Raw genomic sequence first — 19,107 nt, forward strand, 5'->3', positions numbered from 1 at the left:
AATTAGCGATCTAATGTTCCTGTAATACGGAATAACAGGGACTAGTTTCTCTTATGTTTAATGACATGGCAGAAATTGAGTGGAAATTAATACAATTACATCAGGGGAAAAATATTACACGTGAATGATCAGACTCCTCCATAAAAGTACCAAAATGCCTGCAAACTCCTCTGATTGCCATTTCTGCTACACATCTTTACATTATTAATCCGCAGCTTCCAAAGAGTGAGCAAATGTATTTACCTGCACTGTAGTAGCGGTCCAGCTTCTCCCAGAGGGGTTCATCTTCCCGCTGGAGATTTGACAGCTTCAGAGGTTCATAGATGGAGCCTGAAGAAGAATATACATATTAAACACAAACACTTGCAAACACAGTCCTTCAATAGCATTCCCAAAACTGATGTTCTTTAGAGGTTTAAGTTTAGCAACAGTTTCAGAATACATTTATTTTTTGTTGGATGTTTCCAGTTAAAAAAGAAGACTAAAATTGTAGGCTTGCGGTTGTATGTATCCATCAAACTAAAGCTGATGTTTACATTGATCTATACAGTAATATAGATTTCATCTCAATTCAATTCAAGTTTATTTCTATAGCCAAAAATAACAACAACAGTTGTTTCAAAGGACTTTTTAATATAAGATAAAGACCCTACAGTATTCTGGAGAAAACCCCGACAATCAAACAACATCCTATAAGTGGCATTTTGCGATGGTGGGAAGGAAAAACTCCATTTTAACAGGAAGAGACTTCTGACAGCCATTAATTTATGCAGAAATTAAAAAGGTAGAGACCGAATTATGAAATAACGCCAAAATCCCCATGTCTTTTTCCATGTTACGGCACAATGGACAAAAAGTGTTTTTGCAAACATTGTGATATCACAGTAAAGCTGACCTTTGAACTTTTGGATAGAATAAAGAAGTGTTGACATTTTCTATCTGACTGTAAGAATTAGCACATAATGTCTTGAGGCATATCTTGAGTGGTCAAAGTGAGTTTGACCTTTGGCCACCAAACTCTGTTTATCTTTAGAGAGATTATGACTTGTCATATCTATTGGACAAACCTTTGTATGTACACAAAGACAACCTGAATGGATAATGCTCTGGCCACGGCTTTTGTCAGCTTGGGACACAAGAACAGGCAGCAGACAAAACACAGAAACAATACACACATGCTATCAGTACATTCTGTTTTTCACTGCAACACATCTGTGCTGAGACTCACAAAAGTCTCAGCACACAAAATGATATTCAAGCCCTGAGCTAAACATTCAGAAAGTAGCTGCGACTCGTGAGCAGACATTTTCCTCTGAACTGAGAGAGAGTAGCAGTTTGAGGGAAGCCCCAATTTGTTAGACTTTCTCCATTTTCAGACACTTTTCACTTTGCTGAGATTTGCATTTTAATAGGTTTGACCTTGGGTCAGTACCACAGGTACTGAAAAATTCACATTCTTACTGAAATTAGCATAATTTCCATCAGCATAAAAGTTGCTGGGGACAAAGCCAATCCATCTCTTTTTAAAGATAACACTTTAAACAGGCATGGAGGAAGTACAATGTTCCAATTTTAATTTCTAACATGAGATCAGACAAATGTAAGCTGTCACTGTTTGCTTGGTTTTAAACAATCCCCTGACTAACTTCAGTGACTTCATTAATACTGTAAATTCATTTTGTGCCATATCAGGATCTTTCATGCTTACTGTGGAGGAGCAATATAATTCTTCTGAGTTTAATCCACATAAGCCACACTGTATCAACAGTGTGAAATTACAGAAGATTATGGGTAATACTCTACTTTGCACGTCAGAATTCCCAACAGTCCAAGCATGAGATGGTTTTCTTTTCTTGTAAACACGGAAAAAAATGTTCTGACCTGAACTTTTCTGGGTTGCTGTTTGAAGGAATAGGATGATCACATTCACAACATATGTTTTCCTGTAATCGTGAAATAAGTATATGGTCTAGAGTCCAGATATCGTCACCTATGTCCCCTTCAGCTGTTTCCCTCAGATCTGCTGTCACTACTTACCGAGTCTGTAAACTGTCCGGTGGAGCTTGGTAATCGCAGCCGAACCGGCCATTCTCAAAAGGTGAATTTAAGGCCAAGCGTCTCTCAGCTAAATCACAAATCTACAGCAATTCACAGTAAATGAGTTAGTAGCAGAGAGTTACAATTTTAGACATGCATGAATCAACAACGAATTACATCCTGGGATGACGACAATAATCAAGAACATGCAAGAAATTACAATCCATTGTATTTCTTTAGAAATGAGTGATGAAGAGTAGAGTTATAATGAAAGATGACAATACATGGTTTAAATGACTACATCACTATATTAGGACATAATTTGACTAATTACTGCACTTTATTCTTCATAACATAAATGGTATGCTTTCAGAATGCTGCGTTATTAGGCTACACTGGGATACACCTCTTGTTAAATCATAATTTCACACCAAGATCTCTTTTAAAGTAGATGGTTATCAGCAGTTCTTAAAATGGTTGGCTTCTTACAGCTGGCGACAGTTAAGAGTTTAGGTAACGTTTGTGCAATATCCGACACATTCCCCCAGCGCAAGAGTAGCATAATGTGTCAGCTTTCACAGGCCCGCACAGTCCTTCAGGAACACAGTTTAACACAGTAATATACAGCAGCACAGTTTTACTATGGGCGAGATCTCACAGCGACCTGATGAGAAGCTCTTAAAATAGCTCTTGAGTGCTTCACATTTACACCTCTGACCTTTCATGCTTCTACCAACAGTGCAGTAGACACATTAAAACGGGCAGAACAGAGGCACTACGTACAGAGGCACTGCAAGCACAACAGAAAAAGCGGGCGTGTCACAATGCAGAAGATCATGCAAAGTTATGTCAGACCTGATCGCTTTGATCGGGCTTTAAATTCCAAGAGCTTCCACCCGACATCTGCTAAGCTCGCCATGTTTATGAAAATGTTAAAATAGCTACAAAGCTAAGGTGTATCCGGTAGCTTCTTTCAAAATAAAACGCGAATCGGGCTTCTCAGCATAGGGTAAGAAATCATAAGGCTAAATTCTGCCGTGGCTTACCGGTAAATAAAGCCCGAGTGTTTCCACAAATTATCTTCTGCGTGTTAAGATATTGAATTTATTTTTATTAACGCACTCATTTCGATAGTTAATATGTGTCTCATATTTATTAAGAACACAATTTCTTTCCGTTTCCGGTTTGTTTCTAAGTAACTCTCAGTGACTTGATAGCTGTGAAATAGCTCGGGGAGCACGACACTGACGTAAATAAGGAAATTCTAATGTCATATTATTTATCTTTATTTCTAAACGTTACTTGCAGCTTTTCCCACTAGAAATAAAAAAGCACGACATATGCTTAACGCCGTTAAATGTTATGTGTAATTACTTAAAAAGCAGCTACCATTTCCTTCTGCTGTAAAGCAGTGCGCCGTATTACAGTCAGTGTTGTTGTTGGGAGCTACACTGACAGGAAGATGATTTGGACGCTTAAATTAATTACTTTAGCGTTTTTGTTACTTTTGGGGGGACAGTATAACACATTTGCTCTTCAAGATGTAACGGCCGACCTTTTCGGTCCCGGGAATTATGGGACGGTGGCAGCTTTCGGAGATTTTAATTCGGATAAACAGACAGACATCTTCACGATCAAAGAACGTAGGTTTACTCATCCACACTTCACACAGCAAACAGTCAGTAAGGCTTCTTATTAACAGTTTGCACAAATTATGTATATTGAGTTGAAACACTAAATGTAATCAATTTAATATAAAATGTAATTTGACATGTATTAATGTATATAAAATGCGTTTTTACCTACACATTGAGCTACAATGTAGCTTTGGTTTGCTTCTTTATTTTTAAAACCGAAGTTTAAACGTCTCATAGCAGCCAGAGGGGGGGAAGTCCACCTCTGGACGACAATTAGCCTGGTCTTGCTGTATTTTTATTAAATGCACCTGTGTTTTCTCTGCAATGACATTTCAGAATGACTTGTGAAAAATATATACTTAAATAAAAAGTAAGTAAACTTAAATTTTTTAAACGTCTTTATATTGTCTTCTTTTTGTTTCAGAGACTGATTTGGTCATATTCTTGGCTGACTCCAAACCACCTTACTTCAAGCCCAAAGTTCAAGCCAAAAACATTTTGGGAAAGTATGCATATGTGTTTGTTATTTCACTCCATTAGCTTTATTATGGCACTGGTCTTAATTTATGATTGTAAGTATGTTCAGTGCTGACAAACTGAACTTACTCGCATTTCAGCATTATGTTTACTCAGTACTTTTCTTGCTGTTTCAGAAACATCACCAGCGTGGTTCCCGGAGATTATGATGGAGACTCTCAGATGGATGTCCTTCTCACAGCTAAGAATGGCCAGGAAACAGAAGTTTTCATCTTTTGGGGGCACAACCAGACATTAGGTACAGCTCTAATAGTGATTTATTTACAAATGCTGCCCTGCCGTCACAGGAAAAAGCCATACCCTGGACAAGTCGCGAGTCTCTCCCAGGACTAACACATAGAGATCGACAACCATCAATGCTTGCTGAAATGGAAACTCAAAAACCGTTTCTACTCTCTGATGATACTTTAATTTTTTTTAAATTGCATTTGTAAACAATGGTTGGTAGAGAGAACAGAAAGTCTTGGCCTCTCTATCCACTTGTTACAACAGAAGCAAAACATTGTCAAGATTATGCATTTGCTCAGATTTGTCATTGGTGATACTAAACTTTGTATCCACACATATTAATTTCCCCACAGATTTTACTGCTTATATTACAAGTTGATGGAGGCATATTATTGCAATGCAGTAATTCTTAGTGAATCAATCATTGCTGCAACACATGATGTAACATAAATCACAAAATGTGTACATTGCCCGCCAAACTTTCCATTTGCTGTTTTAGAGTTGGTATTGCAGTAATTTACAGTGAAGAAAGCATAGATGTTTTAGGACCTTTTGGAGGGTCACTGCCACAATATCATGACTCACTGGGAAACCGTAATTTAAAAGACACATTGTTAATTTTATTAGCAACTGCTGTCCTTTTTTCTTTTATAGGCTATCACCATTCAGTCCAAAACAATAAACATTAACTAGATCAATAAAAATGATACCTCATTTTCCACATGTTACCAACTTTTGCTTAATATACAATGCCAGTAGAAGCTCATCACCTGATTATTCAGATTTGTTTCTTTTTTATGTGTATATTTTCTGTTTAGGGATTCCTTTTTTATTGAACTACAGGCAGAATATATATACAAGAAAAACCATTGCATAATGAATATTTCAAGCTTTAGCTATTTTTAGCAATTTGTAGCTGTTGACTTCAGTTAAGCAAAACCACTGATTTCTGTTCTGTGTTCTTGTCAAACCATTAATACTCAAGGCCTTTTTACCTTCTTCATTTTGTATAGATATTGGAGGGGGGATTAAGCTGAATCACACCTTTAGTGATCAACCTCTTGTCATGGAGTAAGTATCAGTGTAAATTTACATGAATTGCTTTGAATTTTAAATAATTTGCCTGATTTCGATTTTTGGCTCCATTTGTGCATTTTTAGTCAAACTTGGTTTTTACAGAGTTTTTTTTGTCTTAGTTTTGAATAATAAATCTTATCTAACTTTTCCAATATATTAGCAACCATTACCTCATGTTTTACCTCCCTCATCATTGAAGTCCTTCAAAATGACTACTTTGGTGATCTCCGTCTCTCCTGAAGTCTTGTTTTCATTAAAAGAAAAACAATCTTTTCAGTTTTAATGGGGACATGATTCCAGATGTTTTTGGAGTCATCAGCTCTTCCTCCAGTGTAGTCTGCTATCTCACCAAAAGGTAATGGAAAAGTTTCCAAACTAAGAGTTTTCTATCTTTATTTCTAGTGCTGTTACACCTGAAGTTCAATTCTGTGGTGTGTCTAAATTCTTTGGTTGTTTTATAACTTTGGCTTCTCTTAGGACTGAAGTGTGCAGCAAAGCACTGAGTTTAACTGGCGCCATGCGTATGCCTCACTCCAATGCTTTCATTGACCTCAACAAGGACTTCACTGCTGGTAAGTCTGATGTTTAAGCATTGCCTAAGCATGAATAACAACTGTAAAATGCTTTGGTGTTCTTAGTACAACTTATGTTGTCAATTGTATCAAGTCTTTCAGCTTTGCATGTTTTCAAAACTGTCACAACCTTGTACAAAGGTTACATTGACTTAAGGGAAATTATCAGAGAAACTTCGATCATAAATGACTGCATATTGCAAAAGTGCCTATGATACTTTACTGATGTATCATGCACATAAATTTAAAAAAACTAAAATTAAACTAAATGAGTATTATTTTATTCCTTTTTTGGTCATCTTTGGCTTCATGTTGGGACTTTTCTTTTGTTTCTGTAGTGGAATAATATTTCCTGCATAACGATATAGAAATGTTTTCCCTCAATTTATGATTTGTGATCTCCCGGCATAATTCACCATCACTGCAAATGCATTGCTTTAACTGCACAAATTTCTTACCCCTAATCACCTCCTGATTTGCCCAAAATATACCCAAATCATTTGTTGTTTCAAATCGTTCAGCAGGTCGATAAAGTGAGCTTACACTGTGCAGTAAGGTGCTACAAGGATCTCATTTTCTATAATTTTGAGACATTTTGTGTCACTGCATGTTTGCACTACGGGTGTTTGATAACCTTGAACGTGGAATTGAGTACAGCTACTAAGAGGAAAAAAAGGTGGAAAAAAATCCAGGAGGAACCTTTCCAATGCTGTAGCTGGTGCATGTGTGAGGTTGGGAGTTCACAGAAACTCCCCACTAATCAAGCCTTTTAGACATTGTTTCCATTGTGACCCAAGGGAGGATGGAATAGGTTTCCACCACCACTGATTGCAGCAGTTTAACCAAGCCCTTTGGGCATAGGTTCATGGCACACTAAGACGTGGCCTGGAATTGGTAGGTTTTTTTTCTCCCATAAAAACAACTCTAGAAAACCTCCTACAGGGCCTGGTTCCTACAGCCAGAACATACAAGACCCCAAGCGTGAATAATGTTTACATAAAGCCTGGCTTTGAAAACACTGCCTATGGTCACCTCACTCTAAAAGTGCAGTGTTGCCTTCCACTTAACCTTCTTGCTAGCATATTGCTCCATTTCTGTTGGCCTATGATCAGTTTCAGCTGAGACCTAAATCTCTTCAACACTGTTTTGTTTTGTGGCTCATTCCTCTGCTGGTGTCCTTGTACTGTTTTGGTGTAAAGGTTGATACCTGTTATCACCTATTTTAAAGCATGACTTCTGAGACTGAGTCTTTTATAGTCTTTTATTTAGTAAAGCTTATGAATTGATTGAAAAGTAAGCATTCCCCCCCACCCTGCCACCCAAAAAAAGAAAAATCTGGATCCTTTTGCTGTTAAAATGTATCATTTGTTAATTTTTACTTATTTATAGTGACTTTGTCCATAATGCCATTTTTTTCTATTTATTTGTATCAGTCAGTGCAGCACGGAGACCCTGCCTACTGTAAACCACAGTAATCATTGTCTTCTTACAGCTGCAAACATAACCTTTTGGTGTTTGGAGACATAAAATCCATATAATCTCCTGAATAAATTTAGTGTTTATAAAAAAAAAAGAAAAAAGAACTGGTGCATTTTTCTCCAAAAATCTCCATACGATGCAGATGTGGTGTAGCTGAATTGTTTCATAAAGTTCATTCTGCAAAGATGTATTTTTTATTTTATTCTTTTTCTAGAGAGAACTTGAGGAACTGGGAAAAAAACACCAAAATATATTTAATGCCACAAGTTCAGCTTGACTAGGGGAAAATGGAACAGTCATTTTCTTCACCAGTGAATGGAGAAATCACCTCATTCTTGTTTTACAGCATCTCACTCCTGTCCTTCTGCCCACTAAGTGTAGCGCTGTCACTTATACTTATGGGAGGATTTTTGTTTTTCCTCTGGAAGCTAATCCTTGTGTTTAAGGTAATCAGAAAGGATTTAGTCATGTCATACTCACTGCAGGTATCTTTTTGAGCTATGAGGTTTTTCCCAAGGCTGTCACAATTTAACCAGAGAAGATTTTAATTCATATTTAATCTGTTTAGGGATTAGGAGAAAGTCAATAAATTTCCCCTTTTTGTTGCAGAATTGAAAAAAAAAACTTTGTTTTTTGGGGGTTGTTTTAATACAAATTAGAATGTGTTTCTTTATCAAGTGTGCTGCAGCTTGTCTGTCAGAGTGATGGCCTACACGTCAGCCTGTCTTTTACTTTTTTTTTAGGTTCTCTGCTTTAGGTAGTCATATCTTGCAGTGCATATGTGCAATCACAGAAAACACACAAGGACAGTGATCATTATAGTAAATTCTTATGACTTGTCAAGTACATTCAACTACAATCACTTGCTGTGGTGAATGCAAGGAAACAGCTTAGAGAGAAGAACCTGTGGGGGGTGGGGACACTTGCTGTACATCTGGTCGATGTCAGACTCTTTGGCTGCTGCTATCTGTGGGGGCATGCAGATGGAGGAAGAGAGAGGAGAGAAAAGTAGGCAGGAAGTGATGGAGTGATAAAGCTGAGCCGGAAAGGATGGATGGTTTGAAATAAAAGGATGCCTGGAAAGATAAAGGGCAGAGGAGGGGTGAGCAACGCAGTGGGTGAGTCTTGAGAATGGCTCAGCTCGCTGTCTGCTGCGACCACCTGCTCCTCTAAGCGGTACCGGCTGGAGTATAACAGTGCGGCTTAAGCAGGGAGAGAATGAGTTTTGAAGACAATCTGGATCCTGTTAGTTAGCCAGTTTAAAATAAATTTGTCTTTAAAGTGACATTGATGCTTTTACGTATTCATATTCTATTATGATATTAATATGTTTGTCATAATTCATTATTTATAGTCAAGCACCTTAGGCAGTTACTGTAGCCTCAAGTCTTTTTGCGCCTATTTATATACATCATCATCATCATCATCATCATCATCATCATCATCATCATCATCATTATTTATATACACCTATTTCTGGGAAGTTTAGGCTCCATCAGGTGGGTTGGGGAGCATTGATGTGCAGCCATTTTCAGATCTGTCCAGAGATGTTCACTTAGGTTAAATTTGGGCTCTGGCTGGGCCACTCAAGGACATTCAGAGTGGTCCCAAAGCCATCTCTTTATGAACTTTGCTGTGTGCTTAGTGTCACTGTTCTGTTGGAAGATAAACCTTTGCCTTGGTTTGAGATACAGGCTCTCTAGAGCTCTCTGGAACTGATCTCACAGTTCTTACTGCTGAAAAATGCCCCCACACATAATGCTACCACCACCATGCTTTACTGTAGGTATGGCATTGCCCAAGTGACGACTGTTGCTTAGTTTCCTCCAGACAAGACGCTTGGCATCTGTTTTGATAAACCTAGCAACTGTACCTTATGTGGTTGCCGATATTTGGTGAGCTGATAGAAAAATTGCATTTTGAATTACTTGCCACAAAAAAAACCATTATTCCGTTTATACTCGCTCCTCTTTGGTAATGCTAGTTTGATGCTAAAGTACCAAGACCATGCCTTATGAACATCTGCTACAGATTATGCAGAAATTATAAATTGCACTGGATGCACAAGTAGCATTGTCTTTTATGCATCATTGTTCGCTTTATTTGGCGAACAGTGCTAAGAAATAAAAACTTCCCTCAAATTTGTGGAAACCCAAAATAACAAATTCAATTTGGAAATGTAAGAAGTAGAAGATACAGATATTTGTATAAAAATGTAGAGAGTGAAAATAAAAAGTTGTCAGAAAAATAAATGCTCAAGTAAAGTACAGACACCTAAGTAGTTATACTTTGTTACTTCCCACTTCTGCTCAGCACACTCTTTGTAGGTAAAATGGAAGAACAAAGAATTCATGAAGCCTAAAATAAACTCCAGGTTGCAGTTTTTTTTTCATATACTGTAGCTCAGTTAAAGCACCTGTCTTTACTTAAGCTACTAATAGCAGCATATCAACATGTCAATCAACATGTCAAGCAGATGATTGAAAGATGTGGGTTTTTTTTGTTTTTTAAAGGTAACAGACATTGATTATATTACATTATATTACTGTATTTCGCAATAAATCTAACTAAGAAACCCCAATAAACTGGTCACCCAGTATATTTACTCTGTTTTTAACTTTGTGTCAGCGCTGCTGTTTAAAGGATGCTTTCTTCAGCATCTTATTTTACAGTGAAGTATTTTGTTAGTGTCGTTCAAGGAGGATTGAGGCTGTTGCAGGGCTGTGTCATGACCCCAATCTAAGTCCAGTGTCCCTGTAAACAGCACTATAGTAGTGTATTGGGTGACCTCCCTACATTAGCACTGCCAGCAAAGGGCTGGGGGAAGTCAGAAATAGTTACTTGGGCAGTGTCAAGGCCTCATTTAGCTTGCTTATTGGGCACTTCAGCCAACCAACCTGGTGGTGACACATTGCAAATGGCTCATCATCTCTTTTGTTGCCATCATCCTCCCCCAGCCTCTGTCTCTAACTGCAACACATTCGTAACAGCTTCATGCTCATTTGTTTTGCAGTAAATTTATCTCTTTCGTAAAACATTTGGGAAGCTGACGCCTGTTTTAACAAAGTGACATTTTTTGTCATTTAGTTTCTCCAACAGAGTTCATTGTGTAAACTTTGTGTATTAAAATGTAATTATGTAGATATACCAGATATATTTTTAGACCATTTTGTCAAAATAATGGTCCTCAGGCTACTATTTGTTAGCACTTAAAAGGGGTGATGCCACAAAACAAAAGTACAGTATATTTCTCTGTTTTATTTTTTGAATGACAAAAGAAAGCCTGTCATTAAGCACTTCATTGTAGGTGTAGATGTTCTCTTCTGATTACTTGTCACCACAGTGACACCTAATTAACAGGTAAACCGCTCTTACAGGACAGCCAGGAGGTCCAGCTTTAGAAAATAGACAGCCAATGTGAGCAGGTGCTTCAGTGGTCATCAAAGCTTCCGTAGTCATCATAGCAAAAATGGCTACAGGAGATGTCCTTATCTTTTGAATGATGTTCTGTGGGAGTATTCACACTCATAAGATCTGTCTCCCGTAGAGGATCACAGTAACCTCCAGGGGCCACATCACTTCATTTCAAAAAGAGCACTGCCTGGAAGGAAGTATCAGGAGCATGATAAGAACTTGTCTGAGGGAAAGGTAGTAATTGCAAGGTAATTTTAGATGCCATTTTAGGGGAAAAACATGCACAAAGACGGCAATACCAGCATAAGGCTCCATTGCTAGGCAACGGACATGGTAATGCTCTGTGCAGCATCCAATTAAACTACCTCTGTGTTGAAGTGGCTTGTTGATTGTGTGACTAATAATGTGGTGGTGGGGGGAGAGAACAGATTTGCCACCTAACAAGGGTGGCCAAGAAGAAGAATTGATTATACAGGGATTAAGTTTACATTTGGTGAGGCATTTTTAATAGCCATTTTAGAATCAGGACACTTGCACAGAGAAAGCAAGAGAGAGACATTCACTAAGTGAGGAAGGATATTACAGAAATTTTAAGCTTTAACAACCAACCAATGCAACATGTTATTGCTGCTGTGTCTTTTTGTTATGTGAAAAGTATTTTTTTCCCAGTATATTTTAGAATTAGAATTAGAATTCAACTTTATTGTCATTGCACATGCACAGGTACAGGGCAACGAAATGCAGTTTGCATCCATCCAGAAGTGCTTTAGTGATATAGATATATTACAATATATATTAGCAATAGTATAGATATGTAAGTATACTACAGAAATGGGTCTATTATGGTATGTTATAATGTACACGGTATGAAGTATGTTGTGAATATTCTATAACTAAGTATGTAAAGGCTGTAGTGAGTACAAGCTATGAACAGGATATAAATATGAAAAACTATACAGAATATGAAATAAATAACTTTACAGAAATCTGAGATATACAGCTATACAGAAATGGGAACTATGCAAGTTGTAAACAGTTGTAGGATTAAAGATTATTGAATGTACAGAATGATTATTTACACAGAGCTATACAGTAGTGCAGTTAAGATAAGTGAGGGTGTAGATAGTTTCTACAGAGGCTATATAAAGTGCTAGTGGTTGTGAGTGGTGGTTCACTCCATGTTATTATTGTGTGTTTGAGGGTACAGTTGTCCATTGTGGGTGTGTGTATGTTCAGTCCATGAGTTTAACGTGGGTCAGATGTCAGGAGGCAGAGTTCAGGAGTCTGACAGCTGTGGGGAAGAAGCTGTTCCGGTACCTGGTGGTCTTAGTCCGGAGGCTCCTGTGGCGCCTCCCAGAGGGCAGGAGGGTGAAGAGTCCATGTGATGGGTGACTGGGGTCTTTGATGATTTTCCCAGCCCTTTTCAGACACCGCTTCCTGTAGATGTCTTTTATGGCAGGAAGTGGTGCTCCGGCGATGCGCTGGGCAGTTTTCACGACCCTCTGCAACGCCTTCCGGTCCGAGGCAGAGCAGTTCCCGTACCAGACTGTTTCCCTGTTTTATCAAATAGTTTCCGAGAAGGAATATTTCAGACGTGAAAACCTAAAAGAATGAGTGATAGTCATGTTAAGGTATTTCTTAAATATGGGATAAAGTATTCCTTATTTTTATGGGTAGCACAGTGATGTGGTGATTAGCACTTACCTCACAACAAGAATCTTCTGAGTTTGAATCCCCTGGCTGGCTGGACCCCTTCTGTGTGTAGTTTTGTGTTGTCCTTCTACTCCTGCTTCCTCCCAGGGTCCAGAGACATTCACCTTGGGTTAATTGGTGATTCTAAGTTGGCCGTAGGTGTTAATAGTTGTCTCTTTCTCTGTGTTAGCCAGTAGAAGCCTGTCCAGAGTGTATCCCACCTCTCACCTTGTGACAGCTGGAATAGGCTCAACCCCCAACCTTAACCCTAATTTTAAAGAAATTGGAAGAAAATGACAGGATGGATCCCTTCTTTATTTTTCTGTACACTGAAGGTCATGCATTTTGGAGAATACCTGTGCCCAAAGTGCATTTAGTATGAAGGGATTTGAAATTCTCATAGGTGTCTTACAAACGAAAAGATCAACGTCACTGATATTCATCTAAGCTTAACTAAACAGATAGTTTAACTTTACAGACCCAAAAAAGAGACCACAAAAACTGTTGGCGGGTCTGGTTTGTGGGAGTACTATGTCTGCCATATTTGCAGTAACTTGATAAACTGAGAATAAATGCCCAGTCTTTTTGAATAGTTGTGTTGTAAATTGAAGTGTGGTAGTGGTGTGTTGTGGCATTCACGTCCATGACCGTAGCCTGTGAATATACATTACCTCTTTTATATATATTATATATTGCAAACTTTAGAAGAAAAGTAAAATATTGAAGAAAGTATCTAAGAATAATTCTTACTGACCTCCAAGATCCATTTTTTAACCTTTAGAATATTGACATTTTTGTCTTTTGGAGAAACGTGTTAGCTATTATTGGATGAGTACCCATGACATTTGCTGCATATATCCATTTTAGCCAGAGCATGAATCTTAATAAATTTGGGGATCCTTTGATGTGTCTTTCAGCACCACCAGTTGCTTAAATATTCCGATATTCCAGTATTAGTCATTTGAACTCTAGATGGAAATTTTTTGTATAATATGACAGATAACCTACTTAACTCTTTAGGTTCAGAGTGATTCACTCAGATTGTCAGTGGGAAGAAATGTGAATCACTTGATTTTCCCAAATCCCTAGTGAAATACTTTGCTGACCAATTAACATATGAATGAAGTTCCCAGCATGAAACACGTTGATTCTTTGTTTCTTTAATTGAACAGGAGCTGTGGACATGCATATTTTGCAGTGTCACTGATAGGCAGTATTGCTTTCATTAGTGTGGAATGCTAAATGGCCGACGAAAAGAGGGGCATTTTTGTACTTGCTTTCAAAGAACACTCTTTAAAGCATGTATTGGGTGACCGATTGTTTGACGATGTGTATGAAAGGTCCCAGGTTGGATTTCAGCCGTGGAAGGTTGTTGAGATTTAAAAAAAAAAAAAAAAAAATTTTCACGTTTTAACCAAATTCACAAACATGGTTGGTTTTGACAAGTCCTGCCAACCTTGTTTGTGACACTTTAGGTTTGCATATTTTGTGTGTGTTTATCAATCTTAATATGTAATGTGCCCCTTGCAAATGTTATTGCTTAACCTGGAATAGACACACCCAACAGTGTATTTATTGCAAGTACACTGCTCATTGCTCTTAATGTTGGGACACTCCACTGATGTACTGTATGCACACACACACACACACACACACACACACACACACACACACACACACACACACACACACACACACACACACACACACACACTTGGTTCCACTCTGTGTAATGAGCTTTTATAGCTTGTTGCACATACTCACAGACAGATACACATTTAGCATAAAAAATGTTGTGAACAAAATAGGATTGAAAGTCTGTGTGAAAGTCCCCATAGCTACTGCACCTACGTTGTTCCCTGTAATGGTTTTAGGAGATTATTTTTTCTGGGAATAGCGTGGCTCCATTCTGCGTTTGTGTGTTTTGCCATGTTTGTGAATGAGGCATTTTGATGGATCGGGGTCAGAGTCACACAGTGTGGAGTAGGCCTACATATTGGCTTAGAGACGGATTTATTCAGCAGAGCTTTATACTTTGTTCCTGGCCCGGATTTTGCATTTTATCTGGGCGTGTGTGGGGTAGTTTTGTAAGGGAAGGTTGTGGATGTATACTGTGAATATCAGAACTAGCATCATGATGTTGAGACAGTTTATTGATGGTCCTGTATGTGTGAGAGTTGGTGCATGTACTTGCGTAGGAGCTGAGAATTGTGTGTAAGTAACGGTGTACATTTGTATGGATGCTTGTAGTGTGTGTACTTGTGTAAAACCTGTGCAGCTGCTTTGACGTTGATTGACGGCATTCATTCTTTATTAAAAGTGTTTTGACTAATTTACCAAGTCAGCCATGTTGCAGCCTCTGGGGAAAAACACTGATAGAGAAGAGCATCTTTGAAGCAGCTCTTTCAACCCTCTTGGTCTGTTTCAGACATTTTAATAGAGAGGAAAAAGTTACTGTCATTTTTCACTGCATTAACAAGTGAAGTGTAGGTGATATAGTAGCAGTGCAAATGTTTTTTTTAAAGGTTTGCGTCTGCTCTATCTTTCAACGCTATAGTAAATCGTCTTTGTGGGCTTTGGGCAAGTTTGGAAAAGCTCGTTTCACAGTCCACTGGTTTCTTGCTAGCAGAGAGACAGGGCCACATATCAGTGAAGGTGGCCAGAGAATATTTGCCACCAAACTTGCACACTACCCACTGCCCTGCACCTCTTAAAGGGACACTCTGACATTGCAAGATTGTAAAGTTTTTCCAATGTGAAGGGACATTACATTCACCATCACACTGGATTCAAACTGTTTGGTTCTTTTAATTTCAGAATCATCTTAAATATTTTAGGATTATTTTTAGTTTACTGTGATTGGTGCCCTGTAAGTTGGTTTTTTTGTGTGTGAATTCCTTGATATGATATTCTTTAGAGCCAGAATTCTTGAGCAGACACCTCAGTGTGCTATAACTGTGAAGGGCTAAAGGTGAGCAAGTGTCAGGCATCCGTTTCCTTAGGATGACCTTTTTGATCTCACATAATCAAATAGATGGCAGATGTCTGCAACTATGTTGTTTTTCATAAGCATACATACTCTGCATAAAATACAGACCATTATTCTGTAATGCACAATCACAGACATAACATCCTGTCTATTTGCAACCACTCACTATATGCACTCATTCATATTCTGTGCATCTGTTGTTTGTCAGGTGTGTTTACACTGGGAACATTTTTACATTTTCTCCTTGTTTTTTTACTTCTTTTTTTTTTTTTATTAAATTGAAAGCTCTTCACTACAAATATAAAACTTAGCTCGAAGAGTAAAGAAATTTGTGTCTGGTCGATTATTTCTTTGTTGTAAAAGTGCTTCTTGGCATTAATTCTTATATCATTGGAAAGTTTGTTTATTTTTCCTTAAATGTTTCCACAGCATAGTTGAGTATGTGGGTTGTGCCCATGAAAAACTTGTCAAATCGTCTATGCCAATGCTAAATAGCCTATTCTGCTAAAGGCTCTTGTTTTTAGTTTGTGGTACCCCGAGTGTTGACAAGCAGGTGCCTGATTGGCAGCTGATTAGCATTATTCAGCGAGGAGTCCAGATTTGGCCTATGGCAGTTAGATCGCACTGATACGGTAATAGCTTTTGGTGGAGGCAGTGTGATGGTGAGGGGCGGCTTCTCCCTCCATCATAAAACAAGGCTTATCATCATTGGAGGCAATCTCAACGCCGAGTGCTATCAAGATGAGATTCTGCAACCAGTGGCAATCCTATATCTCCACAGTCTGGTACTGAATGCTGTCCTCCAAGAATATAACACTTGCCCCCTCATTATCAGAGACTACCTCCAGAGTTTGGGAGTGGAGAGGATGGAATTGCCTACTTGCAATTCTGATCTCAACCTCACTGAAACTGGTAGCATCAGCTGGGGGGTGCTGTTTGTGTCAGAGTGACCAACACAGCCGCACTGGCTGTACAAGGGGGGTGCCAGGGTATTAAGACCCCTGTTTATTAATGAATACATTCTTAAATTGCCGATATTGCAAAAATTGTTTCTTCAGACTTCAATCATCCAATCCAATAAACGACGCCAAACAATAAGTTTATATTCACAAGTAAAAATATTTAAAGGCTGCTGAAGTATTACAGATGAGAAATTACCAAATGATTACAAGTGGTGGACAAACAATTTTATAAAGAAAAAAAGGAAAAACAAAAAGAGGAAAAAAAATCCTCATTGACAAGAACTGTGGATATCAGAGTTGGTGCCAAGATGCAAATCTTTCACAGGGCTGGTCAGGAAAAGTATAAAAGATTTGGGGGAACAGAAGATTATCAGTGTGGTGCCAGTTAGTGCGTTAGTTAGTACAATTTTCTTCTTCCAGCATTGAAACAGGCACCAGTTATTAGCCTTTTGGGCTCAAATGTCAACATATTTTCAGACCAACCTTGTCTCCTTGCGTCTCTGCTCCCTCCTCGCTGTAAGTGAGTGAGGTAAAGTATCTGTTTCACTGGTGACAGCTGTGACATTTCCTTCAGAATGCCAAAAGCTCTCTCTCTGTCCAGCTGAGCTGTGGATCAGTCCGAGGGTTAAAGACAGAAGGAACAGATCGATGCAAACAAACACAGAGGGCCTGACTGATAGGCTGCAGAATGGCTTATAGCAGGCCTGTAGACAAATATATCCGAAATACACAAAAACAAGAAAGTGCACATATGTACACTCTGCATTTATCCTCCGTTTTATCCTCATTTTACTTCATTACTGTCAATATAATCCAAACTCTGTCATGCACACACATGGACCCACACACTATAATTAAAGACCCATGAAGTGGACATTTGTCCTCTAGCCTCCATAAATAAAACAATGTGATCAGTTGGAAATGATAGCCTTCCTTGAGCCCATCTTCATGGCAACCCTGATAGGATAAACCCTTATACACAGCTGTGCATCTTCACATGTGTGTCTGTGCTCCTGCGTTCATATTTGACAGCCAATGGGGGGATGAGAGTCACAGCTTGTTTGCTGAGTAACTGGCTAACAAATAACCTGCTTAGGGGCAGCAGGACAAGAAGGAAACCAAGGACTGGCACTTTCTCTCTCTCACTATTACTTTCATACTGTGTCTCTGTTTCTCTTTTGCTGCCATTCTCAAGGTTTTACTGACCCTTTATCCTATTTTGACTGCACTGCCTTTTTACTTTAGTCATATATAATTGTAGCACTAAAAACATTTATATAACCCAAATGGCTTGAAGTGTTGTGGTGGTGAGTGATGTGACAGCACACGTGCAGAAAAACACTCAGCACATCAGACACTAATGCAGCATTCGTGTTGCTGGCTGTCAGATCCACTCTGCACTGCAGCCTGGATAAACTGCAGCTACTGCTGCTGCAAGCCTTTTACAGGTATAAGCAGGGGGCTGTTATTTTGCTGTTGTTGGCCTCAAATTACCCTTGAAGACTAAAGAAAGCTTACACAGAACCTATATATTGAAGTGTGAAAGGTGTTTGTTTATATGTATTAATTTATTTCTTATATTGTAATTAGTCTCCATCATTTTTATTTATTTATTTATTGATGTACGTATTTATTTAAATCCTAAGTTTAAGTAATAAATGGCATTGACTTGCTCTAATTGAATGGACAGTAAAATAATTACTGTGTTAGTTTGTAGCTCCTCAAAATTGATTTTCACAACACAGGCAGCGTGGTGGCTTAGTGGTTAGTATTGATGCCTCACAGACAGAGAGACTTGGTTTAAAGTCTCCTCTGTGGAGATTCTCCCTGTGACCACTCAGGTTTTCTCCAGGCATCCCTGCCATTGAAAAATAAGCCAGGTAATACAGCAACCTTGAGCATTTTTAAAATAGATTTTCTTATTTTTAAGAGTCATACTTCTTTGTTAAATAAAGCTCAAACAAATTAAGTGAATTTTTTGCTGCCTTTAATATTTTAGGCTAGTATGTCAGTTGTTGAAGTTGGACCTACTTAAAAAAAGAACAGTATTGTTTCTGACTTTACCTATTACAGTATCAGTTGCTGAAAACATTCGATGGCTGTCATGAAAAAGAAGTCAGAGCATACAGCCTTAGAAATCAGTCCACAGGAAGTGTCCAATTTAACCACTTTCCACTGCCGATAGCAGCTGCAATGGTCTCTAAAATTGAGAATTGGACTTGGAAATGTCTGCTGGTAGTGTATATATGTGTATGTATGGATGGATGGACGGATGGATGGATGGATGGATGGAAAAAGACAAAGTATATACGAATCAAGAAGTCTGGGTTCTAAAACCTTTGAGTATATCAAGAGTGGACGGAGTGACTGTATTATGTTATCTTATACTATGTACAAAAGTTGATTCTGTTCATCTGGACGTAGCGTTTTCAAAAACTCTATGTACAAGGCATACTATGTAAATCTTGTACACAGTGACCCAA

The 19,107-nt window shown here is 38.4% G+C and overlaps 2 protein-coding genes across 4 annotated transcripts in view; one reads left to right on the forward strand and one right to left on the reverse strand.

Annotated features, from left to right (window-relative positions):
* The window catches only part of phkb (phosphorylase kinase, beta), a 102,221-nt gene extending 99,246 nt beyond the window's left edge, over positions 1-2,975 (reverse strand). For 2 of the 3 annotated variants that reach the window (XM_076889609.1, XM_076889638.1), the window contains exons 1-2: positions 2,893-2,961; positions 244-330 (exon numbers count right to left, since the gene is read on the reverse strand). In XM_076889609.1, the coding sequence (XP_076745724.1) occupies positions 244-330; positions 2,893-2,956 (151 nt within the window). In that variant the 5' untranslated portion in view covers positions 2,957-2,961. Of the gene's footprint in view, positions 1-243; positions 331-2,037; positions 2,139-2,892 lie in introns of all 3 variants that reach the window. The other variant, XM_012919915.3, reaches the window with a different exon arrangement.
* A 315-nt stretch (positions 2,976-3,290) lies between these two features.
* Positions 3,291-19,107, forward strand: part of itfg1 (integrin alpha FG-GAP repeat containing 1) — a 167,074-nt gene continuing 151,257 nt past the window's right edge. The window contains exons 1-6 of the mRNA XM_004539805.5: positions 3,291-3,680; positions 4,099-4,180; positions 4,328-4,449; positions 5,453-5,510; positions 5,794-5,871; positions 5,994-6,088. Of these exons, the coding sequence (XP_004539862.2) occupies positions 3,500-3,680; positions 4,099-4,180; positions 4,328-4,449; positions 5,453-5,510; positions 5,794-5,871; positions 5,994-6,088 (616 nt within the window). The 5' untranslated portion in view covers positions 3,291-3,499. The remainder of the gene's footprint in view (positions 3,681-4,098; positions 4,181-4,327; positions 4,450-5,452; positions 5,511-5,793; positions 5,872-5,993; positions 6,089-19,107) is intronic.

Source organism: Maylandia zebra, linkage group LG1, assembly GCF_041146795.1.
Source record: "Maylandia zebra isolate NMK-2024a linkage group LG1, Mzebra_GT3a, whole genome shotgun sequence".
NCBI lineage: Eukaryota > Metazoa > Chordata > Actinopteri > Cichliformes > Cichlidae > Maylandia > Maylandia zebra.